General features: G+C 42.8%; 1 protein-coding gene across 2 annotated transcripts in view; it reads right to left on the reverse strand.

Moving 5' to 3' along the window:
- The window catches only part of EBF2 (EBF transcription factor 2), a 189,094-nt gene that overhangs the window by 28,250 nt on the left and 134,616 nt on the right, over nt 1-26,228 (reverse strand). For both annotated transcript variants that reach the window (XM_082468916.1, XM_082468915.1), the window contains exons 8-10: nt 13,744-13,861; nt 12,086-12,216; nt 11,046-11,172 (exon numbers count right to left, since the gene is read on the reverse strand). In XM_082468916.1, the coding sequence (XP_082325042.1) occupies nt 11,046-11,172; nt 12,086-12,216; nt 13,744-13,861 (376 nt within the window). The remainder of the gene's footprint in view (nt 1-11,045; nt 11,173-12,085; nt 12,217-13,743; nt 13,862-26,228) is intronic.

A 26,228-nucleotide genomic window follows, 5' to 3' on the forward strand; every position in this document is an offset into this window, starting at 1 on the left:
CAGCAAAGGATCTTCACGTCTATCACAGAGACCACGCGCCACTAAGTGGTCCAGGCCACAGAACTAGAGGATCTCGCCAGTCCTAACTCTAAATTCCAACCTTCTCCAAGAATAAAGAAAGCAATGGAAAAAGAATCCTGCTCAAGAAAACTAAAATCTATGTAATGCGACCGCCAGATCAGAAGATGGACTTTGACATGCAGGCAGAGGAGAAAACATGCATGAGGGACATCTCTCCACACAGCTCTGGTCAAAGACAGCTACTCTCTATTGACAGGACGGGAAGGAGTACAACAGCCTGGTTTGCCTGGGGAGGAATTTGCATGCACACAGACTAGCTCCTGCCCTCATGCCACCTTTAGGATGTCTCCATTCTGCTCTTCCCTCAGTGTCTATGTCTTCACAGTGCTTTGATCTTAACGTATTGATCCCTGTGAGGTCTGCCTTCTTTGTGCTATGATTTTGGTTCCTCTCTCTCTCTCCCAAACCTTCCAATTTTCTCATCTATTCATCTGCCTTCTGCCATACTCCTCAGGTGTCCAAGATTCAAGGCTATGTTCGATTGGCATTATAATGCTCCCAAGTTAAATAGTTTCATAGCATTTGATGGTGTGGTGGAGATAAAGCTGGCCTTTTCCTGGGATGCCTTAATTCCTAACCCTGACCAACCACACCACCTTCAAGGGCAGGTGGACTTTGGTTTATGTCTCTGCAAAAACAAAAGGTTGAGCTAAATAGCCTCTAAGACCCCTTGTAAGCGCTTGCATTATACAATTCTAAGACTATTACTTATTTGGTGCAGTGAAATTCTTCCTTGAGAAGTGGAGATGGGTGGAGTTGAGACCATGGGCTGTTGAATTAAGTTGTCTTTAACCTTTGCTACACTGAAATCTCTCCCTACATCCATTTGTTTCAATGTAGCAAAGGTTCAGTGTCACCAACGTAAAAAAAAAAAAAGAACAAAGATAATATAGGAACACATTATTAAGAGGTGGTACCTGCCTTTGTGGATACAGGAATGAGAACACGAGGTGAGAAATAGCAATGCACAAGTGAAAGATTAGACGGAAGCCTTGGATATTTAATTTTAAATGAAATATTAATTTAATATTTAATTACGCTTTGGTTTCAAGAAAAACTGCAGCAGCAAGACAGATTGTTTGAAGAAGGGAGTAATATACATGGTTAAGGAGACAACTGTAAAAATTAAAGATAAATTTCAAGGGTAAATCTAAATGCCACCACGGAGCAGTTATGAATATGCTCTGCTCTCTGTAATGTGTATTTAGAATATTATAGCTGAGACCACCAGGCCATTAAGAGGCTGTGATATCTCTAGTGAAACAACAGCCCCCTATTCTGGTGTCTCCCCAACAGAGACATCATTCCTCAGACTCAGCCAAGTGATGGATCCGAATTTTACAGGCAGTGGGAGTTTTAACTTCAGTAAAACTACAGGCTACCAGGAGGGCTCTTCATGCAACCTGTTTCTAGTGCAAACCGGGAACAACTGGTACTTGGGCCCCTTTCTGATATCCGAATTGGGTATTTTTAACTACAAATCAGATTCATTTCTTAAATGAGATTTTTTTTCCAGGATAATGCTATAAGAAAAAAAAAGAAGAGATGTGAAGTGGGTGAGCTATTAACAGTTGCCATCCAGCGTGCACATCTGTGCAGTGCGCCTCAGTGGAAGCAGGGCCCCACGCCCCGTGCCCAGCCTCGGGGAGGAGGCCGTGCAGGGTATGATGTGGGCGGCAGGGCTGTGGAAACATATGGGCCTCCCATTCCTCCTCCCAGCTGCTGCCTGGTTTGGGCCGTTTTCTTGTTGATTAATGCTTTCGCCCAAATAATGAACAGGGAAATCAAATGCATGTGTTTGTGCTAAAGGACTTGAGGACATGGGGAGGGGGAAGGGGAAGCTGGGACGAAGTGAGAGAGTGGCATGGACATATATACTCTACCAAATGTAAAATAGATAGCTAGTGGGAAGCAGCCACATAGCACAGGGAGATCAGCTCAGTGCTTTGTGACCACCTAGAGGAATGTGATAGGGAGGGTGGGAGGGAGGGAGACGCAAGAGGGAGGGGATATGGGGATATATGTATACGTATAGCTGATTGACCTTGTTATACAGCAGAAACTAACACACCGTTGTAAAGCAATTATACTCCAATAAAGATGTTAAAAAAAAAAAAAAAGTAAAACATAAGAATTGTTCTGGGAAGGAGGTGAGTTGATGTGGATTCTTTGGCTTCTACTCGTGTCTCCATAGCCAGGGTGTTTTGTCAGCTTCTAAGTTCACTGCACACCTTGGGAAGCAGCTCCTGAGCCTGCACCTGGGCCAGCTGGGCCCTGTCGGCCTCTCCTTGGAAAACCTGTTTCCCCTTCAACCCACTTGCAAACAGCCCCCATGCTCTCGGGCTGCCTTGGCCTTCTCTGTCACCTAAAAACCCTGATTTCTAATCTCGACCCAGATATGAAAGGCGTGATATGGTGGGTCTTTCAAGAAGAAGCCATCTTTTACAGAAGAGAAGACATGCAAAAAAAAGTCCATCCTTGATCAAACAGCAGTGAGGAAGGACGCTACTGAGAACTCATCCCAGGAACTCTGTACCCCACGGCCAAACACTTAGAATAGTAAATTGTGCTCATATTTGTATATTCCTATACAAAATACATTTGCATATCTACATAATTTCATCCTCCCAGTAAGATAGGTATCTTCCTATTTTTTAGGTTAGAAAACTAAGGTGAACAATAGTTAGGTGATTTGCTGGAAAGTTCAGACTCAAATTCAGACCTCTAAACTCTGTGTCACTGACTGTCTTCCATTCCAATGCTAAGTTTTCTCAAGTTTAATAACAAAGTGGGGTTCATACTTTTTTGCCTTCTGCAATGTCAGTTATTCATGAAGAGGATAATTTCTCTGACTTCTAGGGAATTCAAAGCCCTTCATGGGCTCTAAGCCTACATATCACACTGAAATAGAAATATCCATTTAGCGATCTGGAACACCAGGGCACGGGTGAGGCATCCTCGGAGCCCCCTCCATGCTCACTGGCCAGGCCTGTCTCCCGTGCACTTCCTCAGAGTAACAGCCAGAGAGCCAAGGCCACTGGCATTTGCCAAGTAAAACTCCGGATGAAGCCAAATAATGGCCTTAGCGTAATTTCTTCGAAGAAGCTATTACACTATTGGTAAGTAGCACAGGTCAATGGTTAAGAGCACAACTTTGGGATAAGGCTGCTAGGTTTGGACCTAGCTTGGTGACCTTAGGCAGCAGGATTCTCATCTATAAAGTTGAGATACGAATGGAACCATTAACATGGGAAAAGGTGGTGATTATATGAGCTCAAAAGACAGAGCCTGGCCCTACGTGCTCAATAGATGACAGACGTCATCACTGAAGTACTAGCATCATTTTTTTTTCTCATAAGTTCTGTCCGAACTTAACCAGCAATCAAATGTGAAACCCAGACTCTGCAAAAGATCATAGGAAGATACTGAAAAGCTGTGCACATCTACCCCCATACCCTCAGTGACCTGCCATCCACTCATGCATCATGATTTTTCACTGGTTTCTGTGGATGGTACAGATTTTACAATTGTAGACGGTGGAAATTCTACCCCCAAAAGCCTTGTTCTGGACTTTCTCTCCCTGCATCCTCAAGACAGACAAGAAGTACACTGAACAACCAATAACCATGGTCCCATTGGGTGCCCCTACCAGGATTATATTTCTGCACTGCCAGTTTTTTGTAGAAAAGTCTGCAAGGGGTGTAGGGGATCTCTTCCCCGCTAAGCCTCGGCTGGTACCATCTCTAGGTCTCAGACCAGACAGAGGAAATGGGACCTTTGCTGATGAGCTAGATTCTGGTGTGGATCTCTTGACTCTGCAGCAGCAGGCTGCACTTTAGCAACTCGTGGTTGGAGGAAAATAGACCTGCAAAGTCACAAGTGTGAAGAAAACGTGTTGCTTTTCAGAGCCCTGATGTTGTTTATGCTGTCCTTGGCAGCAACAACTGTGGGAAGCTGATTACTGCATTTTGTCTAATTAAACCAGGTAAGTTCCATCTAACAGGCTTGGGTTTATTGTGGCGGTGCATCCTTGGATACAGGAACCACCAACAGTTGGACCATGAACCATAAGATGTGTGTGGTGGGGCGGCGGCTGAGGGAGGGGAGGTCTTCTGGAGGCTGCCTTCCTACCTCCCGCTTTTTGAGTCTCTTTCTAGAAGATTCCACCTAAGAGTAAATACTATTGTGTGCGTGGTGTAATGACTCAGTCTCAAAAGAACTGCCCCGTGTTGTCGAATACTTTACAAGCCAGGAAGTCACTGCAGCAGCCTGATGAGCAGGACTCAGGTTTCCCAAACTCATTTCTTTGTTTAAAACACAGATTCTCAGACCCTCCCAGAAGAGTACCATTCGATATGTCTGGAGCAGGGCCCAGCATGATTCTTATCCTCAGCCAAATTCGGGAAACATCTATGGGTCATAGTATAATTAGCGCCAGAGCTTTACAGATGAAGAAAATGAGGCTCAGAGAGGTTAGGTGACTTGACGAAAGGACAAACAAGACATGGATGACACAGCCCACATCCAAAAGCAGGTCTGAGTCCGCTGCCCCTCCTCTTAGATTCCATCCCATCCCGGAATCTCATGCTGTCCCCACTAAGACCCTCTAGGTTCAGGGTTTCCCTTTCCTCTGGAATCAATGTGGTATTTTCCACCTCACCACAGAGCTGACTGTTGTCTCAGCCTTCGGTGGTCTCAGAAGCACCTTCCTGCAGTAGCCCTGGTTGGGACTGGAGGGGCTGATTCCCAAGGGGCTCACAACGTGTGGCTCTGAGGCCAGGCTGGCTGGAACGCCTCGCAGGGAGAAGGCCACCACGATCCTGCAGGCTCCCTGGAGGAGGTCCCAGCCCCATCTTCATTCACCTGGGGGAGCCACTGCCTTTCCAGCTGTTGGTCTAAGATTCCCAATGGGTTGTAAATTAGCTTTACATGTTAGTGGCTGCTAGATGGGGTGACCAGAAAAGAGACCACCCATCCATTTCCTGTGGTGTCTGGTCCCCTCTTTGGATAACATCAGCCGCTTGTCTCCACCAACCCGAGTTGCATTTGGCCCAGGAACCTCAAAGTGGAAGTTTGTAGGGAGAGTGACCAGGCTTCTGAGCTATCCTGGACCGTGTTTGTATTTCTGTTTTCTTCTCTGACTGCGAAAGCGTATACTCCTGCATCCCTACTCTTCTCACCCCTAACTGCCTCCCAAGGTCCTTCCTTCTCAAAGGCGAGAAGGATGAAGTTTCACTGCTTCATCTGGAAATACGTTCTTTGTACCTAAAGAATCAAGATTGCCGATGTGTGCTGTTTCAGTATTTAAACGTGTGATGCAAATTTCTTATATATTTTCTTCATTTAACTTTTAGTTTAAAATTACTTCATTTTGTTAGAAAATAATAAATGTAAGTAAAGAAAATGAAAAAAATTAAATAATAATATCAACATCCAGAAGCCACCATTGTTAACACCTTGGTATGCAGGCTTTCATACCTTGGGTTTTTTAATGCAACTACTCTTTTTCATATATATATATATAATTGGACCATACTGTACATAGAGTTTTTAAGCTTTTTTTAAAAAAAATCACCAACATCTTTCATGTAATTAAATATCCATCCACAGCATTACTTTTAATATCTAAAATGTGTTTCAGTGTAAGGATGTTTTATTATTTATTTAATGAGTTCCCTAATGGACACTAAGAATGCTTTTAATTTTTCACGATTATAAACAGTGCTCCAATGAACGACCTTCAGGCAAACTCAATTATTTCCCAAGTATACATTCCTAAAAGTAGAATTGTTGGGTTAAAGGGTACATACACTTTTTTAAGGCTAGTACCATTAGGGTACTCTGCTGGAGCCATCTACCTTCCTATAGTAGGATGTTAGAAAGTCCCCACTTTCTTCTAATTTTGCCATCCTAGGCATTTTCGTTTGTTTAAAAATAATCTTTGCCAACTTGATAAGAAAAAAAAATGTTATCCTGTAGTTGCCTTAATTTGCTTTTATTTGATTATTAATGTGGTTGGGATTTTTAAAAACATGTTTATTGCTTGATTATTTTCCTTCTTGAATTAACTCCTGATGTTCCTTGCTAGCTTTTTAAAATTAATCTTTACTGGCATATAGTTGCTTCACAACGTTGTGTTAGTTTCTGCTGTACAGCAAAGTGAATCAGCTATACGTATACATAGATCCCCTCTTTTTTGGATTTCCTTCCCATTTAGGTCACCACAGAGCACTGAGAAGTGTTACCTGTGCTATACGGTAGGTTCTCATTAGTTACCTATTTTATACATAACAGTGTATATATGTCAATCCCAATCTCCCAGTTCATCCCACCCTCCCTTCCCCCCCCCCACCCCGGTACATTGCTAGCTTTTAATTTGGGATTTTTTTTTCTGCTTAATTTATAAGACATCTAATGTTCACCTGGTTATCCACAATGTATAACATAATGGCTGACAAAGAGTAGGCATAAAATGAAGTTTGCTGAACAAATGAATGAATCTTTTTATATGTAAGATAATATGTCATATGTAACAAATACGTTCCCAGTTTGTCCTTTTCCTTTTGATTTAATGAGGGAAACTTAGACATGCAAAAATTTTCTTTTTATGTAATCACATATTTATGCTTGGTGGTTTCTGTCTTTGGGATCAAGATTAGCAAGGCTCAATTATAATAATTTTTTGAAATGCCTACATTTTTAATTAAAAATATTTAATTCAAATATGTTTCAGTTTATGATATGAAATTAGATATCTAACCTTTTTTTTTTAACGCTTAACTAGTTGGCCCAACACCGTTTGTTAAACATTCCATATTTTCCACATTGACTTGAGATGTCTCCTCACCCATACAAATACTTCTGTATTTATACTATTCGTGTGTACAAAAACTATTTTTAAGTGTTCTCTTCTGTTGCATGACATTTCTATATGTTCCTGCAAAACCCCATATTATTCTAATTATTGAAACTTAAAATAGGTTTTAAAGTCTGGTAGGGCAAGGCCCCTCATTTTTCAAAATGCGGGGTCCTATTTTAGCATCTTTACTTTTACAGGTGAACTTCTGTAAAGTTTCCCCAAACATTTTGTTGGTACTTTGATTGGCATTGTGTTAAATTTATTCATTAATCGACATCTTTACAATATTAAATCTTCCCACCTCTCCGCCAGCTGGAAGTATTTTGTCCTTCCTCTGAACTCCCTTAGCACTTTATACCTTTTTAAAAATCACTTTTCTAAGCTATACCCACCCAATTTTTCAAACCTGAAACCTGAGAGTCGTCCCCTCCCCTTCCTTCCCCAACCTTCACCCCATCCAATCAATCATCAAGTCCCGTCAATGTTACCTCCTAAATTTCATCCACTTCTGCCTGTCCCCACCACCAGCACTCTAGCCCAAGCTGCCATCGTTTCTGGCCAGGGCCACCACACTGGCCTCCAACTGACCTCCCTAGCTTCCAAGCCATTCTCACTGCTGCAGCCAGAATGCTCTTTTAAAAGGCAAATCTGATCATGGCACTCCCAGCTTTAACTATTCCAACAGCTCCCCATGGCACTTGGGATAGAGCCACACAAGCAGGCTCAACCCTCTCTTCCAGCTTGAACCCAACCTCTCTTTAACATTCTTTCTTCCCTGTTCATAGTTGCCATCAAATATATCCCATGTTCTTTCCTACCACAGGGCCTTTGCACATACTGTTTCATGAGTTTGAACTGTCCTTAACCTTCCCTATCGTTTTAAGATTCCTCTGACATATATCCCCAGCATCCTATACAACTCGTCACATTTGTAATTCCTTGTTCAAGTCAGCCTCCGTGATAACACTAATAGCAATAATAGTATTAATAATATACACCTTTTGAATAATAAGATACAGTTGCTCTCTACTGCAAATGCTTTACATGCAGAGGTGCTCTAGACCTGGTGTGTACCAGCTCATGAGAGCAGGTTGTTAAATTTTCAGGAATGCTGTGAGCTAGCTGATGTCGTACTGGTAGCTTGAAATCAGCCATGGTGAGAGTACCTGCACCATGGAAATCAGCAAATGCTGCAAACCAATGCTGACCCGCCCCTTTTCCCTGGAGAGCTGGCTGTTAAACCTTTACCGGCGCACCACTGTTGCCATGCACTGTATTAGTTAGTCCTCATCACAGGTCTGGAAGGTAGGTAGCCCATTTTCTAGATGGGGAAACTAAGAGGTTAAGTCACTCCTGCAAGATTTAAAACTATGTAGAGGCCAGCCAAGCTGTGCGTCCGGCCAGTCTGACCCCAGAGCATGAGCAGTTCACGTTTATTTCGCTATATCATAACGTCGAGGAAGGAAGGTTCCCCCTGGTCTGACTGGTCTGCAGTGTCCCCAGCACAGAGCACAGGGCTGGGCAGAATGGGCACGTTCAACTGATATTTGCTTCAGAAATAAGTCAACGATGTCTCAGCACATCAGGAAAACAGAACTATTTGCCGACACTGCATTGCTAAACAGAAGTCACCAGACAGGATGGCCAGAGCCCTGAGTCCTTGTTCTGACTCCACATTGAATTCAACGGGCAAGTCATTTCTCCCTGGGTCTCAGTTATCTCACCTGCAACAGAGGGAGTTTGACCAGATGCTCTTCGATGTCTCATTATCTCTAAAATTTTTGGATTTACATGTAACATAACATCTATTATTTTTACTGTTATGTGGGCTCCTTTTTTTTTCTTTTTTTTTAAATCTGGCTTATACCCACCTCTCAGGCTGTCATCTGTTCTCTACCTGAGACACTTGCCCCCAATTCATTGACTGCCAGGTGCTATTCTAGCTAACACTGGTGAACCAAACAGAAAACACAGCCCCGAGGAGGTCCAGGGACAGAGGAAATGTGAATGGAGAAGACAGGAGGTCAAAAAGATAAGGACGGAGGCAGACGGATTTCCACACCTGCGATACATGTCTCTGCTCAATGCCCCTTCCTCAGAGAGACCCTCCCTCATTCTCTATCCCGTCCTTGTCACTATCTGAAATTATATCATGTATGTTCTTGTTCTCTGTCTCCCCCTCTAGAATGCAAGCTTTATTAAGATGGGGGGCTTTATCTTGCCCACTTCTATATCCCAGAGCCCAGAGCTGTGCCAGCCCATGGTAGGCATGTAATAAATGCTCATTTAAATGACTCAAAAACTATGTCCCTTTGGAGCTAGAATGGTAAATATTTTATTGCAACTGCAATAGAGTCTTCCATAGATCCACAAAAACAGGTAACCCAACCAAGATGTGCCTATCACAGAGAGAAAACCTCAAAGGCAAAATGTTAAATATATACCTAAAAATCACCCTCTTCCACCTACTCCTAATTGATATCTAACCCGACATTTACGCTTAAACAAGAACAGGAGGTTAAGTCCAAATGAGAAAGAATACACTATAAAATAATATTGTTAGAAATTCATAATATGTCTGATATAGTTTCTTGATTTCTATATTTCTTTCTTTCCCCTTATCTTCTCTTCAAAGTAACAATATTCTAGTTTATCTCCCTGCCCTCAGCTGTTCCCCTGACTAACTCAGTCTTTATATATCAACAGCATTCATTTTTCCTAAGATAACAGTTTTGAGTAACTCTCTCACATAGGAACCTTCAATGTCATCTTAGATCTTGCCAAATTAAGTCCTAGCTCCCATACAAGGCCTTTTTTTCATTTTTTAAAACTGCGGTGAAATATACACAACAAAATTTACCCTTTTAACCCACTTCTAAATGTGCAGTTCAGTAGTGTTAAGTACATTCACTTTGTTGTGCAGCCAACCTCCAGAACTTCTGCATCTTGCAAAACTAAAACTCTGTACCCATTACACAACAATTGCCCCCATCCCCCCAGCCCTGGTAACCACCATGCGACTTTCTGTCTCTATGAACATGAACTTTACATCAGTTCCCCAGGCTTTACTTCATGTGACCCTGCTTTACATCACTCCCGCAGGCTTTTTTTTACGTCTGTTCCCCAGGCTTTTCGTCATGTGACCCTATTTAATGTCACGTGACCCTGTTTTAGGCACCATGCAGAACTTTTGAGCTGTTTTATGGTTTCCTTCCCTGCCATGCCTAGCTCATCTCAGCTAAGTTCTGGCATAAGTTCTACCTAAATGGATCCCCACAGCTGTTGAACCAGCCTTCTCTCCTCCAGATACAAGCACACGTCACCCTTTGCGCCTTTGCACGCAAGAGTCCCATAGTGGAAACTCTCTTCCTTTTTCTCTTTACCGATCCAGATCCTCCCCATCCTTAAAAATGGTCTTCAATTTCATCTCCTCCTTGAAGCCTCATCCCACTGCTGTAGCCCCCATTAAAGTCACTCTTCCTGAAACTCGTATTCCCTTCACTGGAAATACTAAACATTTTGAACACTCTAATTCTCCTGCTGTTCTGTGCAATATACCATTGCCTCTTCCAATAGTTTCTAAATTTCCAAATAGGGACCATGTCTCCTATGTCGTTGTCCCTTTAACCTGGGAAAAAGTAGTAGATACAATGTAGGCATTCAACAAATATTGAACCAATTAGATCATTTCTACTTTCATAAAACTGTAAAATAATTTGAATCACTCTGCAGCACCATTAGGCAACTTTCTTGAATCCTTTTCAAGAAAGTTGAGTTATAGCCAGCAACTTTGTTGAATTTTTTTAATCTGATTTGCTTGGAGAAAAATCTCTTCTAGCGTGGTTCCAGCTGAATTAGATTCGTAAGGACAGACTCCTGAAATGAGGTGCCAAGACCGTCTCCCAGGCTGCAGAAATTGCTTACACAAGATACAAATTTAGAATCAGGTTCACGTGTCCCCGTTCAGCGCCTATCGCCCATTCCACCCTTCCCACACCAGTAGGAAGACCTAGAAGAGTCAGCATGATTCTAAAGCGTAAAGAGTAGGAACCAGAGCAAAGGTGAACCAGGAGCCAGTCTCCCTTGGAATCGTTTTCTCACCCACCTGTGTAAATGAACCTCCCTGGAGCTCCTTTGCAGAACTGTTTGGATTTATAAGATAACGTCACTTCTACTACTCCAGGAATGTGCCGAGGAGGAGTCTGCACTCTGATGGCATGAGGAGTTATCAGCTGAGGAATAAAATACCTGTTATACGAGTTATCGTGCAGATACTGAGCACACGAGCATCTCCTGCTGCTGCCCCCTCCCCCACCCGGGGCAAAGTGGTGCGCTCATGACACCCCAGATGCTTTGAACGCCCTGTCCCTGTGTCTCATGTGTTTCTCTCTCTCACCCTGGAATTTCCTTTCAACCCAACCTGTCTACGCTTCCCTTCCTATCAGCCCAGCTCAAGTCCCTCTCACCTCCCGTGCCCACCCAACCCCCATCCCTGCAATCATTCCCTTCCCTCACTCCTACACTGCCGTGACCTCACAAATTGATTTGGCAATTTCCATTACAAACGTAGCACTGTTACATATCTTTTTGTAACTTGTTTTGCTGTTTTTCTCATTATCACAGTAGAAAAATTGGAAATTACAGAAAAATAAAGAGAAAAATGTTAACATTGCATAACCCAGAGACAACCGTTATTAATCTTTGGCATGTTTCCAGTACTTTTCTATGGTTGTGTGTTATATAACTAGATTTTACATCCATAGATACTGTTGTCCTGGTTTTTTTTTTTTCCACTTAGCATTATAGCATGTGTTCCCTTTTCCTGTGTCATTAAAAATATTTCAAATAAAATTTTTAAATAAATGATGACACTTCATCATTGAACCATTCTCCTATTATCCAACATCTAGCCAGTTTCTAATTTTTCACAATTATAAACAGTACTGCAGTGAATATTTATCTTTTTAAGGGATCCATGCCTGCAGTAAATTGTGGCTTACATGTCTTTTAATCCTGGTGCCCCACTTATAATAGGTACTCAGTAGTGTGTGTTCATGCCGCTGACATTGCAGAATTACTAGTTTCCCCAGATCAAAACAATCTTTGGGGCAAAGAAAGTCAGGGAAGCGAGTTGCCTTTGCCTACCTCGCTCCATACAAGCATAGTCCCAAACACCACTTGGAGGCCATCAAAGAAGTTGTCCCCAATGATGATGACCATGGCTCCTCCGGTGGTCCAGCCTTCACTCGGGCTAATGGCTTTGATGCATGGAGTAGCTAAGAAGATAGGGAAGAAAAAGTCAGGTTTGCCCTTTGGTGGGTGAAGCTTGGAGTTTGGGGGCTGGCTGCGCTTGAAAGCTCTTGGTCATCTAAGAAGTTCAAGTTGAGCTTTGCTGACTTGCCATCATTCCCTAATTGGTTGTTGGTTTTCACCAGGTCATCAAAGCCTAATGAGTTGACCACTATATATGAAAACGGCTAATTGTGCAAAAGGTGCTTTTAAAACTCTGTTGTTTTTCCCCATACTTTTATAAGTTGTTCACACTACAAATGTGTAAATCCCTTTGCTCTCCCCACCTCCTCTGTCCCAAGATGTTAAGATCTACAGGGTCTGTTAATGTGCTAGAGAGAGAAGGAGAAAGCAAAATCTATCATAGTTGAAGGTTTTTTTCAGCTCTATCAAGAGACAATTTCTAATCACTTTCCTAACTTTGTAGGAAGGATTTTCCCTCCTTCTTCCATATGTTCAAGGCCTCTGGACTTTACATCCCAACAGGAACCCAATATGGTTTTCAGGCCATAACTAAAGTCAATCCATCACTCCATTTCCAAAGTTGACAGGGTCAAAGGTGGAGGAGAACTTTGGCAGGACTCCAAAAACACGAGCCCCCTTTGAACAGCCAGTCAATCACATCCAATCAGTCAAAAGAAACTGGATGGGTTCCTAGTTCTGAACCCTGGGATTTTCTTCTCCCCTTTCAGTGCCCACTGTGGGAGAATTAACACCACTCTAAATTCTTTACTGATTCAATCATTTTCTTTCAGTTCATTAATTCCTGTTTGAAATGATACAAGACACATTTTAAGGGCCAAGATGGGGTGGGGTCTGGTGGGCAGTATACAGCAAGACATCACACTAAAATAGGAGCCCCATTTAGCCATTCATTCTATATTACAAGAGTTGAGTTGTACACTAATGAGTTGAGGAGTGGGGAAAAAAGAATGTAGATGGGATTTACTTAGGTTTGTCAGTTATCTTCCTGGATATACTTTATTTTTTTGGACAACTTGAAGTTTAACAGTTACCAGTATTTCTAATTACTTTAACGCACTTGGAAAACTACCCAGAGCAGACCATGATTTCTTCTTGTCCAAGCAAACAAAAATCAATTAGTGTCAGTTTCATTCTGCACATTGTTTTGTTTTGCCCACAATCTGTTTAAGGGCACATCTGACACTTATTCATACATGTCTGGCACGGTAATGTTCCTGTTTAACTAAGATGTCATAGGCCTACATTTGCCTGAAATGCCCCTCTAGCAAGAAAAGAAAAAAAAAGAAAACCCCACAGAACTGAATGAAAGAGCCGGTGAGGCACGGGGGCCTGAACATTGGCTGGGAGATGTGTGGGGCTTACATGAAAGGAGGCAGAAGTCACTGTTTACAGCTTCATTTTTAAATCCACATGGCCTTGCGTACTTTCTCCACTCCTACTCAGAGACATCAGTTTGAAATTCAAACGAGGAAATTTGTGGAGAACATCATTTGTCTGCCAGGCTCAGCCTGGACAGCAGAGAGCCCTACCTTCCGACGGGTCCAGCCTTCTCGCTCTCCGCCCGTGCTTCGAGTTGTTGTGAACAAACATGTTGTCGGAAACAGCCAGCACGTGTCCATCCACGTTCACCGTTGTTGACAACACGACCTGCAGATTTCAAGGATAAAGGCGGGGGGGGGGGCGGGGGTTGAGTTAGTTTCCCAGAAAGTCGTAAAAGGTGCAAAACTCTTTTGCCAGACTTCCCTGTGGCTAACAAGGGACGGACCAGAACTTTGGGATCAGCCATGCTCCCGGCATCTCGACGGGTTAGCCGCCTCCTGTAACAATAGCAGAGCGTCACGGAAAAAGAGGCCGCCTTTCGCCCACGTGCTGTCATGTATTTGTGCTCCAGCTATGCCCAGGTGATGAAGTGTGGCAGCTGGCGATCTGACTGGCTGGTTCTAGGAAACTCATCTCTATCAAAGGACTTGGACGATCATTCCCAGGTGACCCTTCGGGCTGCAGTCGCAACAAGGAGCAGATTGTGTGTGATCAGGAAGCTAAGACGGAAACACCAGCTGGGAGGTCATTTCTCATCTCTCGGGAATGGGTTCTTGAACATCTGACGTGTGCCAGAGTAACGCTGGGGTATGGACATGCTGCCTGATGAACTGTACCTGGTGTCCCGCATGCTGGAGAGCAGCGGCGGAGATGCTCAGACCTTGGGTGAGAAGGTAAGGTTTCGGAATTCGGTGCTGACAATGTAGGACATTTAGCATCTAACCAGACGAAAGGGAAGAGATGGGTGTGGAGTAGTGGAAGGGCATGATTTAAAGTCCAACAAAACGGAACTCAAATCCCATGCCTGCTACTTCCTAACTTAGAACCTTTGAAGAATTATGCTTAACCTTTTCGGATGTCCACTTTTCTTATCTGTAAAACATACACAACAATGCCTATCTTGAGGACTGAATGAGATAAAATGAGGATAAAATGAGAAAATAAATGTAAAGCATTTATGGATGAGCTCCCATCCTAGTTGCCTCGCCCCTGCCTTGTTTGGCCAGTCGATAGGACAGAGGATATTACTCATTGAGCCCCTCCCAGAGTCTAAGCTCTGGAGGGGAGGCTCCAGCAAGGGGGACTCAGGGGCTAGGTAACCACAAAAGTTACAAGGCATAGTCCCTACCCTCAAAGAGCTTACTTTCAGGTTGGAGAAACATGGCAAACAAGCAAAACAAGTAGCACAGAGAATGAGGTCAGATTGAGTTCTATGTGTGTACTGCAGATCAGGGTGCAGGAGCAGTTCAAAGAGGTGGCAATCAGCCAAGGAACAGTGGGAAAGCACAGCAGAAATGCATTGACTTGGGCATATCCACCACCTACTTACTGACCCAGGAAGGTGAGCCATCCTAGATACCAGTCTACCTGTTAGTTACGCATGGCATTTTTTTTTTGAGAAAGGAACTTGTTACGTACATATCCATGTATATGTGTAGACCTGAGGAAAGGCATTGAATAGATACGTAATGAAGAGCTGTATTTAAAAATGGCTCTTCCTGTCCACTCCCAAATTAAATTCACTGATACTCTACTTGGAATTTTTCTGCCATCCCTTCCTTACTTATTAAACGAAGTGGGGACAAACCTTGACCCTGCCTTACCTCTTAATATGAAAGAAGATTCACTCGACAGCACTTAAAGGGTTTTTTTTACTATGAATTATTTCAAGCAAACAAAATAAATATAAGGAACCCCCTTTTTTTTAAAGTGAAATTTACATGCATTGAAATGTACAAATCTTAGCTGCACAATTTTGACAAATGGATACAACTAGGTAATCCACACCATATCGCAACATAGAACGTTTCTATCTCCCCAGAAAGTTATCTGGTGCCCCTTTTCAATCCACCCTACCCTCTACCCCTTGCCAAGGCGACACTCTCCTGCATTTTTTTAACCTTAAATAGGATTTCAGATGGTATCTCTAAAAAAAATTTTTATATATATTGTAATATAATAGGGGTTTGGAGAATCCCTAAAATCATGAGTCCACAAAGTATTTCACCTAGCCTGGCGCCAGGGCATAACAGCGGCACACGGGAATTTTTACATGGACATAAATGGCTGTAGTTATCAACTCAAAAGCATTCACTGAGCTCCTGGTATGTATTGGGTATTATTATGTCAGGCCCTGGAGACTCTAAGACCACAGAACAATGTGTTCCTGGTTGGCTAGTGTCTCTCCCACACTTCAGCTCCTCACTTGTGAAGGCACTACCGATTCGGTGTCCCTGCCTCGCTGTGACACCGGAATGAACTTAAAGGAAACTCCGTTGTCATTCAGAAAATTATATCAGTGTAATTGCTCACAATTCAGGGATGCAGCCTGTCTAGCTCCAGGTCTGTTTTCAATTGTGTCCATGTTAACATGGTAAGAGTCTGGGGAAAGGCTTTCTAGAAAGTTCCTATCGTGCGGTGGCAACCATAAGACAGAGACATCCATCACTCCCTGAAAGGGCACGAGGCACAAGCTCTTATCAGGGCCTCTCAGCAGAGCTCAGGATGGAATCATAGTCAAAGGGAGAGAGGGGCTGAGTCTCCTGGTCCTGGGGTTAAGACGAACACGAAGGCTGAAAGCAATCACCTCTGTTTCTGCTTACCCGCAGAAAATAATAGGACAAAGCGGAGTAAAAAAAAGAGGAATCGGATCACTTTTATAAATTGTGTGCGTGAATGGATTTTCAAAGACATAGCTGTTAAGATGCAGGGGTGGCAAAGAAGGTAGGCTCCAAAATCACTCTTAGTCTTTGGCTTTGTAACTGAAAGGATGCTGATTTCATCACATTATTCAGGGAAGACCAAAGAAAGAGTATGTCTTAGTTTATATGCATAAAATACCACACCCACTCCTCAGCTTAATACTTGCTGTTCCCTTGATCAGGAACACTGTTCCCATCCTTCAACACACAAGTTAAAAAAAAAAAAAAAAAAAAAGACATAGCTGTCATCCCTGGAAAAAAACCAAAAACGAGAGGGTGGTTCAGGCTTTAACTGCTAACGAGCTGTGCTAGGCACAAGGAGGGGAACCTCAACCTGTGTGAAGATTATGGTGGATGTGAAGAGCATTCTCTCCGAGACCACGTTAATTCATTCCACAAGCTCCTTGTTACACTGTACTTGAACGCTCCTCGTGCATTCCTGCCACAAAATATGGGGCTTTCTTGAGCCAGCTGATTTCATCATTGTCCATTTGGGTGGAGTGAGACTTGGTTCCAAAGAGAACATTTCCCGAATGACATACCCTGATGGTTCAGATGCACTTCATTATTTTCTATTAACAATGGAAATAAATTTTAATCTCTTGCTGGCTAGCGCTGGCCTCTCATGACAGCAAGGGAATTAACCTGAATTATTTCAGTGTCTGCAAAATTTATTACAAGATTTTAAATTATGTCCAAATGTATGTGCGTGTGCCTGTATATATATAGATATGAGGCAAGTTCCCGTTTTTAATATTCCAAATATCTTAGACTTTGAGGGATCTAAGAGAGCCTGCCAATTTAACTGAATTTACAAAACGTAAAGGATTTGATACACAAACTCCACCACGTGAAACCAGACATGTTTGGTGGTGGTTCTTTTTTTTAGGAATGGTTGTTTTTCTTATACATGGAGACACACACAAATATTGACTTTTCCATACACTCACTCTCCTTCTGGAAGAGTGAACGACATGATGGAGGTGAAGATACATTTGGTACATTCAAAGCTTCGAATTTAACTTCCTTCACTGTTTTCTGATGAACGATGACAACACTGATATTATTCTATTCGGAGAAGTTAAAGTTTCTGAATGTTTGAAGACTGAAGGAAGTGGATTGTGCATTCCAGCATCGTCTCCCTCCCAGGCCTTCCCCTTCCACAAGCCAACTTCTTTCCCCCAGTGAGTATTTCCTGGGTCACGAAGGCTGACCTTTTCCATCTGGAATCAATCAGTCAACCCCTGACAACTTCCTGAAACACCTCACTCCATTTCCTGTTCTCTCCCCCTTCTCTCTTTCCCCCTGGTTTGCTTCACTCTTCAAAACTGCAGGCCACAGCAGCTTAATGTTAGAGGGTCAGACACAGTTAGACTCCAAAACACTACACAAGGACACCTTTGACCTTCAAAAATCTTTACATCTTAGCTAAACAAATCAAGGTCAACATTTCTTACCATTACCTTGTTAACTATTTGTAGGCATCTTTGCCAACGACCTTCTGATCACAGATTCATCAATACCGCTTGTTCTCCTAAGATCATAAACTGATCTGTTTTAGAAGTAGCAAATTTAGTATTGACAAAATACCATTAGTATTTTAGTTTGAGGTACCTGAAACTAAAAATCTCGAGTGTTATAGTAAACATATGGAGAGGATTCCATCCAAAAGGACTTCTCTGTCTCATCAGTGTCTCCTATCACCTAAACCTGATACCTACTCTTTTATACAGCTGTCAGACTCTCTTGGCACTGCCATTCTGCTGGCACAGCCCGAAAGGATGCCAATTAGGAATACAGATGTCCATAATTTGTGTGGGATGGACCCCCAGCTTTTGCTGTTGACACTGGTGACAGCTTTCATTTGTTTCTCAAAGTTGGTGTATCTGTATTTCAGCTCAAAGCTCCAGTAGGAGAGTCTGCAGATCTGAAAACTAAGCCATTGCAAACTAGAGCTCTCCTCAACTGGTACGCTTCAACTCAACACAAAAGCAACAACCAATTATATTCACGCAAATATCATTTATGACACGGTAGCTTTCATTCAGAGTGTCAAGAAAGAGAAGTAAGGATCTATTGAAATTGCTTGCATTTTTTTAAGCAAAAGTAGTTTTTCACGTTCTGCCATTCCTCATTTTGTTTAGCGCGATCTCTAATTTTGGGTGAGGCCAGATCAATAAACGCAGACCAATTGGTACGTGACAGTGTAGGTTCCATTTTGAATCATCCAGTTAAATGTCAGTTTTAGCTGATTATACAGAAGTAGAAACGCGAATAAAAAGTTTGTATCTCCCCTTGAAAAATACAAGAAAGTTTTAAGAACAAAAGCTACAACTGTGCGAGCCGTCCACTCAAAGTACTCAAGAAAACGGATTGGCTTTCTCAAATTATATTTTCCTTCTCATTACCCAAAAGCACTCCCATGTCCCCCACTCTTAATAATTTACACAAAGCAGGAGCTGAGTTGTAAAGCGCTCTTTCCTGCCTATAAAAGGCCACAGTGGGAGTTACCCTTTAGGTGGACACATCCGTTAACCTGCCTGTACAGCTAATTTTCCAATAGAGAAGCTGTTTCTTTGGCATCAGAATGACAGCATGTGGCAGGAGGACTTCTACCACCCTGATTTATTCCCAGCATTGGGTTATTTTTACGCCTCACTCCAAAATGTCTATGGCTCTTTGGAACATCACGCTTAAAAAAAAAAAATCTATCCTTCTCAGAGCTCTAACTGTATGACTTAGTTGAATCAGAGGAATGACCAGCTTCGATACTACTCCCAGCCAGGCTTTCTCAGCTCATACCCAGGTGTTCCTACAAAGACCCTAAGTCTCATACAGGAGGGTAAAAGAAAAAGAGAAGTCAAAATGAAAAAGGTGTGGAATGACTAAATGATCTGCTCCTTGAAACAGGCAAGAATCCCAGTGTCTGTACTTGCTAGAGAATCATCACATTGGTTGGAAACCTCCCTGTATGAATCAGAGTTCTTGCTTTGAAAACACACCCAATTCTACCATTAGTCAGACACATTTCCCCTCCATTTCAATGAGGATCATGTACCTTCTAACTGAAGATGGGACGTTTGGTAGTTTAATCTCAGTAAAGTTACAATAGGTAGCATTTAGAGCCCACTCGACGTGGAAAACTCTGATACCTACTTACAAACATGCGTACACCAAGCTAAATAAAACGGCCTCGAAAATCCCTGTTATTTTGCCAAGTACAGAAAAAAATTCTTTATGACATTTTACATCTGGAAATGGAATTAAATTCATGATGTGCTTTTCCCTTATAACTGTTCAGTTGCTATATATGTTATTTCAGCTTTCCCAAAGCATAACTATTATGTGGGATTTTATTTTCCACCTGTGGAAGGAGGAAAGAAACACAGAGACCACTAAAGGGACAGAGGAAAATCAAGACAGACTTCTGGTTGTGGTGGGCAATCAGGTTTGGAGTCCATATCGTGAGAAGAAATACTCCACTGATGTTTTTAAACACTGGCGAGTTCTCACATTCGACAAGGGGAATCTGATGAAACAATTTGTCTAAGCCTCCGTAATTCAACCCAGGCAAAGAACAAACAAATTGGCTACTGCAAATTGTTTCTCCCTACCTCTTTATTCTTGGCACACATTACATTTTCAAGCCAGATTTAAAGCCCGGGTTTTTCTTTGTTACTAGACTTCAGAGTCTCCAAAATTACCTTTAAACACCTACCTACCCCTTAAGTATGGATTTTGTCATCCTTTTTTTTTTTTTTAAGGAATTCCCAGCATTCTTAGCAATCGCTGGTGTTTCATATTCCCCAAGGTTACATTTTCTGTTCAGTTGAGTATCAAGTAGCAAACGAGAGAACGCAAAGTTGATTGCTGCTGAGACAGATGTGGGGCGTTCTGGAGTTGCTCACAGCAAGGGAGGGGGCTGTGGCATTAATGACATAAGTCCCGAGAAGATACGTTCATAAGTCACCAGACAGCGCTGTGTTTCAGTGAGTCAGAGGTATTTTGTGATCTTCCGGCCACCGTGCCACATGCAATGGAAGCCTCCAGAAAACACTGTCACTACCTCAAGGCGTTTACCGTGCAACTGATAAAGCAGAACAAACACTACACATAATCAGGAGATATTACTATGTGGTAATACATAATTGAGGGCTGAATTATGTGGCCACTGTATCCTCTAGGAGTCCAAAGGTAAGAAAATTAACCCTAACTGAAGGCAGTAACAAACAGTTTCATCAGGGAAATGAGATTTGAGATAGGGCCTTGAAGAGTTGAAAAACTTTTATTATACAACTCAAGGGTACCAAAACGATTATTCTGGCAATAAAAAAAAAAAAATTCTAACTGGCGTAAGTGGCGCAGTATGCCAAAGGGCATGTCTGCTGGCATATTTTGGCAAGTTTGGCTTAGGATGGACACCTTTTAGAGCTTGTTTTTAAAAAACTACTTGAATAGGTACAGAAATCAAGTGGCAATTTTTTTATCCTGCATTTTAGGTCATCAGGAGGCCCAAAGGTCATTAACCTGCTTTACAACCAAATTTCTCTTCATCTCAAAGGCCAGGCTACATCTACCCTGCATTATTTTATTCCATTGAGGGCGATGCTTGTCCCATCTGAAACGTATGCCAAGAGGGATGGCTATGGTCCAGGGCAGTATTTTACTAGCAAACATTTTGAGGCTCACAGGGGAGCCTTAACACATTCGATGCCATTCTTGATTTGGCTGGGCCATTCTCTTTCACCAAACTCTGTCCCTAGGGACCTCGTGAATCACCTGTCATGCATCAAAACCCAGGAGCACGTAGGACCCATAAGCAGCTTAAGAATCTATGCACTCTTACTGTGAAACTAAGAAAGCTCTGCTTTCCAGGAAGTTCTGCATCTGATGGTCCTGGGAAATGTTCAAGGGTAGGTTTTAGTGCCCAAATTTGAGTCTCTTAAAATGTTGGAGCATTTAGGGTTTGTTTCCACCTAACTGAAATCTGACATATCCTTTCCCAAGGGTTATATAGGCAACTACCTGCTTTTGTGTCTCTCCTTTTCTCCCACAAATAATTCAAAACACAGTTCCTGTGTGAGTTGGTCAAAATTCTTAAACCCTAATTCTTGTCCCCATGTGAGATACCAAAAGTACGGGGTGATGGGGGTGGGCAGAGGGTATACTGTCCAACAGGCAAGAGCTTGAAGTTACCCACAGAAAGCTTTTCCCAAGCTTACAGCATTAGACTGGGCAGAAGATCCTCAGACCTTCAGAGGTTTTTTTTCTGACTCCAAATAGATAATTACTATTTCTTAACTTGGACTTGCTGGCTTGTGCTATCACCAGATAATGGACCCACCTGTTGATCAGAGAAGCCATAAGTCAAGTGCTTTTCATTCTGTGCTTTAAATGCGTGGCTCAGTAGCCCAGCAACCTTCACACGGTGGGTGACATCACAGAGCAGCTGGGGTGGCTCTTGAACTGAGAGACTTGAACTGAAGAAACCTGCAGGCAGCTGGAGCTGTATTAAATTTTTACCATTTGGAGTTAATTTAAACTCTTGTTTCCCTCTTCACGGGTGTGAGAGAAATATTCACCATTTTTTTTATTTAAGGAAAATAGATGGTGATGCCATTAAAACGTTTTATATAAGAGCTGGGGTTTAAGAAGTCATACGGGTTTGTTGGATGGAGCTTGGCCCTGTTCCAAGGCATGAGTAGCCCTGCCCTTTGCTCTCGCATCGTTTAGTCAAATAGATGAATGGCCGCCACCCTGTTGTGTGGACTAAAGGGCCCTGCCATCCACGTGAACTTCCCCGTTGTTTCTGTGCAGTGGTTGCATCCAGCACGTTGCAGTAACAGGCTGTAGGCCTCCCACATTATCCAACTACCCTGATGACGTCAGTCCGTCCTCACACGCCTCACGTCGTTTCTCCATTCTGATGGAGGAGATCTTGGTGTCTTCCCACCAGCGTGCATGTCTGCTTTCTTCCTCAGAGGTCTGCGAGACCTGCTAGGTGTGTCCTTGCAAAGCACCAACCCCTCCCTCACCTCCTCCGGGACCCCCTCAAAAGGCCCTTCTAGCAGGCCCCTCCTGGGGTTGTACACAGATCCCTGTAATCAAACAGGAATCAATTCAGCACTGACGTCTCTCCCAACCTGACCCTGGAAATGACTTTTCTTTCACCTGAAATGTATGTACCCCTCCACACCTCTTGAATTCTTATCTTTTGAAGCAAAGGACGGCAAGAACTGTTGAGGTATCTCCATTCCCTCCCTGACATAGCTATATAACAAAATGATTACTTTGGTGGACCTCATCTAAAAAGGGAATCATTTAGGGGTGAACTTGAGACACCCGAGAGTCACTCAGAAAAGTTCAGCAAACGCTAGGAGGAATCTTTATCCCAATAACAAGAAAGCTACACGCTGGAATGAAGGAATTCGTTTTAAATGATTCTAGGGTTGGAGATTCAAGGCACCTGCTACCAACTCCAGAAAGAGTAATGTAGCAGTTGGTGCTGCCCATGTGATGGGAAATACTGCAGTCTTCTACAGTGGTCAGGTCTGTTTCAAACAGAGTCCTTTTGAGGCAGGGCGGGGTGGGGGAATTGGTAAGGCCTCTAAGCTTCCCAGTGTCAAGTACGTGACCTGCTGACATGTGTCCTATTATAGCTGATGCTGTGGAAAACTCTGGAAGCTATTGGGAAGAGCATCCACACTTGCTATTATGACAATGGCAGGTAGCACTGAGCTCCCATACCATCTGAACTTGACCACACCACTGAGTCCCGGCAGGCGATACAAGGACAGCTGGCACCAGGGCCCCTGTGCTTAGTCAGTTCACTGGAAGACCTCAGAGAAGCAGAGCTAAGCTACGTAAACCACTCATTTATCTCACTTTCCTTATCTCCCCACTAGGATGTAAGTCCCACAAGGGTGAGGAATTTTCTCTGTTTTGCTTGCTGATATATCTGCAGCACCTAGGATAGTGCCTGGCTCACAGAATTTCCTCAGTAGTATTGGTGGGTGAATGAATCAATGAATGAGGGCATCTGTGTTTTCACTCTGACTTGGAGCAGACCCAGCCAGCCTGTCTATGAGAATGAACTGGCAACAAAAGCCCTGATTGTTGTCAACTTCTACTGTGTTTCAGGACTTGAATGTGGGTAATGACAACATGCCTGACTCTTCCAAGAAAGTGGCTTGATTTTCTTCTGGATTTTCCAACTGCCTGCTCTCCACCCACGATGCAGAGAAATAAAGAATGGGGTACATTATGTCTTAACAGGCCTGTCAGCTTAAACTAGACATAAATTTCTTTTCCTTTCCTTCACCGAGCTGTTAATCTGCGTGTTTCAACTAACTGTTCCATTTCAAGGAGGGCAGAAGTGATTTTCTGCCTTAATGGTCCATGGATTCAGATACTTTGGGGGCCCTTTTCTTATTTTCCTTCCTTCATTTCTCCCTCCCTTTCTCCCTCCCTACCTCCCTTTCTTCCTTCCTTCCTATCTTTTTTCTTTCTTTCTCTTAAAAATTCATTTAATAGGGCTTCCCTGGTGGCACAGTGGTTAAGAGTCCACCTGCCAATGCAGGGGACACGGGTTCGAGCCCTGGTCCGGGAAGATCCCACATGCCACGGAGCAACTAAGCCTGCGAGCCACGACTACTGAGCATGCGAGCCACAACTACCGAAGACCGCGCACCTAGAGCCCGTGCTCGGCAACAAGAGAAGCCACCGCAATGGGAAGCCCGCGCACCGCAACGAAGAGTATCCCCTGCTCGCTGCAACTAGAGAAAGCCCACGCGCAGCAACGAAGACCCAACGCAGCCATGAATAAATAAATAAATAAATAAATAAATTCAATAAAAAAAATTCATTTAATAACAATTTTTTGAGCTCCACAGAGTGACTGGCATTGGGGAGAAACACAAAAATAAATAAAACATAGAGATTATCCTCAAGCAGCACACAGGCTATTAGACAAATAATAATTGGAAGACAGTGTGATCAGTGGCATAGTAGAAGCCTGCAGAGAAGTACGTTGGCCAATAGGTCTGCCAGAAAATGCCTCACTAAAGAGGTGACACTCAGCTGTAGGCTTGAAGCATGAGCTGGAGTCACAGGTTGGTGAGCAGTGAAGGGTTCCCAGGCAGAGGGGCGAACATGTGAGAAGGTTCCAAGCAATAGTCCACGGAATAGAAATCAGTGAGGTGTGCCTGGTGTGTGGGGGAACGTATGGGAGCATCAGGAGGGGCGCATGGCAGAAGCCCTGCCTGGTATGAAGCTACTTCTCAGCCATGCCTTGTAAAATCTGAGCTTTTGTCCATGGACAGGAGATATTTATAAGCTACTTTAAGCAGAGGAGTGACATGTTTTAAAAGATCACTTTGGCAGCCGTGCGAGGATGCATTAGACGAGGAAGGAGGAGAGGCAAAGGGCCTATTGCAGTTTTTCGGGAGAGAGAGGTGGATCTCACACATACTTAGGAGGAAGGCGCGGATCAGGGAGGAAGCACTGAGTTCTGCCGTGAGCATGCGCTCACTAGTCATCCACGGGAAGATGCCCAGGAGGAAGGCAGGGCTGGGGGTCTGCAGCTCCAGAGAAGGGGGAGGTCTGAGGCTGTGCAGCCGGGAGTCACCGGGAACAGGTGGTCTTTACAGCCAAGAGAATGGGAAGATCATCAGGATGAGTCCTAAGTGGACAGGTCCCCATCGTAAGGGTTAAATTACATGGAGGGTGCCCATTGGGTGTTAGATGAATTTCATTTCTTTAGATCAAGGGTCCGTGGAATTCTCGGAGATGTCTTAAGAGGTCTCGGGACCCCTGAAATTTTAAGCAAAACTTTGTTGGAATGTAGCTTTTTACTGGGACAAAACTACAGCTTATACCAAATTCTCAAAGGGGTCTGAGCGCCCACCCCCCCGAAAAAGGGTTAAAACCCTTGTGTTTCGATAAATATTTTATATGCCCATGATACTTAGGACTTGAACTGAATGAAAGAGAGGTTTGGTTCAGATTGGAAAATAAGTTTGATATAATGATTTTGTTCTCATTTGATCATTTTTGGAAAAAGAATTTAGGTTCCACCAATGTTTGGGGGATAGTGGAAAGAGAAGGGGTGAGAGAGGAGAGAGAGTTTGGCTGGATTCATGATTTGGTTAGAAATATTTTGTATTTTTATCCTGCTCAGATCAAATCTCCACAAAAAAACAAAACAAAACAAAAAAAACACTTCAGATTAAATCTACGTTTGATCATATAACAAAAGTAGAGAATTGAAGTTATTTGTCCATATGGTTTAAAATTATTACATTTGTAATTCTGAATGATATATATGTATATTCTAGGAATTCCTAAGCTACCATTCCTTTAGATCACTCTCATGATTATCTACCATCTCTGGTTTTGTTTCATATTTTGAACTTGATCCAAGCTCTTCACTTGACCATTACAGCACATAGTCAAGCCTTTCTCCATGTACAAGATCTTTCATGGAAAGCTATACTTGTCATAGAATCTGAGTACAGTATAAAAATTGTCAGTTCTTTTGTGAATCAAAGGATACTGTCAAGAAAGTGAAAAAAGCCAGTGATAGAATGAGAAAAATATTTGCAAATCACTTATCTGATAAGAGCCTAGTATTCCGAATATATAAAGAACTCTTACAACTCAACAATAAAAAGGTAAACCAATTTGAAAATAGGCAAAAGATTTGAATAGAGATTTCTCCAGAGAAGATCCACAAATGGCCAAAAAGTACATGAAAAGATGCTCAAATCGTTAGT

This window comes from Balaenoptera physalus (assembly GCF_965194825.1).
Source record: "Balaenoptera physalus genome assembly, chromosome: 7".
Taxonomy (NCBI): domain Eukaryota; kingdom Metazoa; phylum Chordata; class Mammalia; order Artiodactyla; family Balaenopteridae; genus Balaenoptera; species Balaenoptera physalus.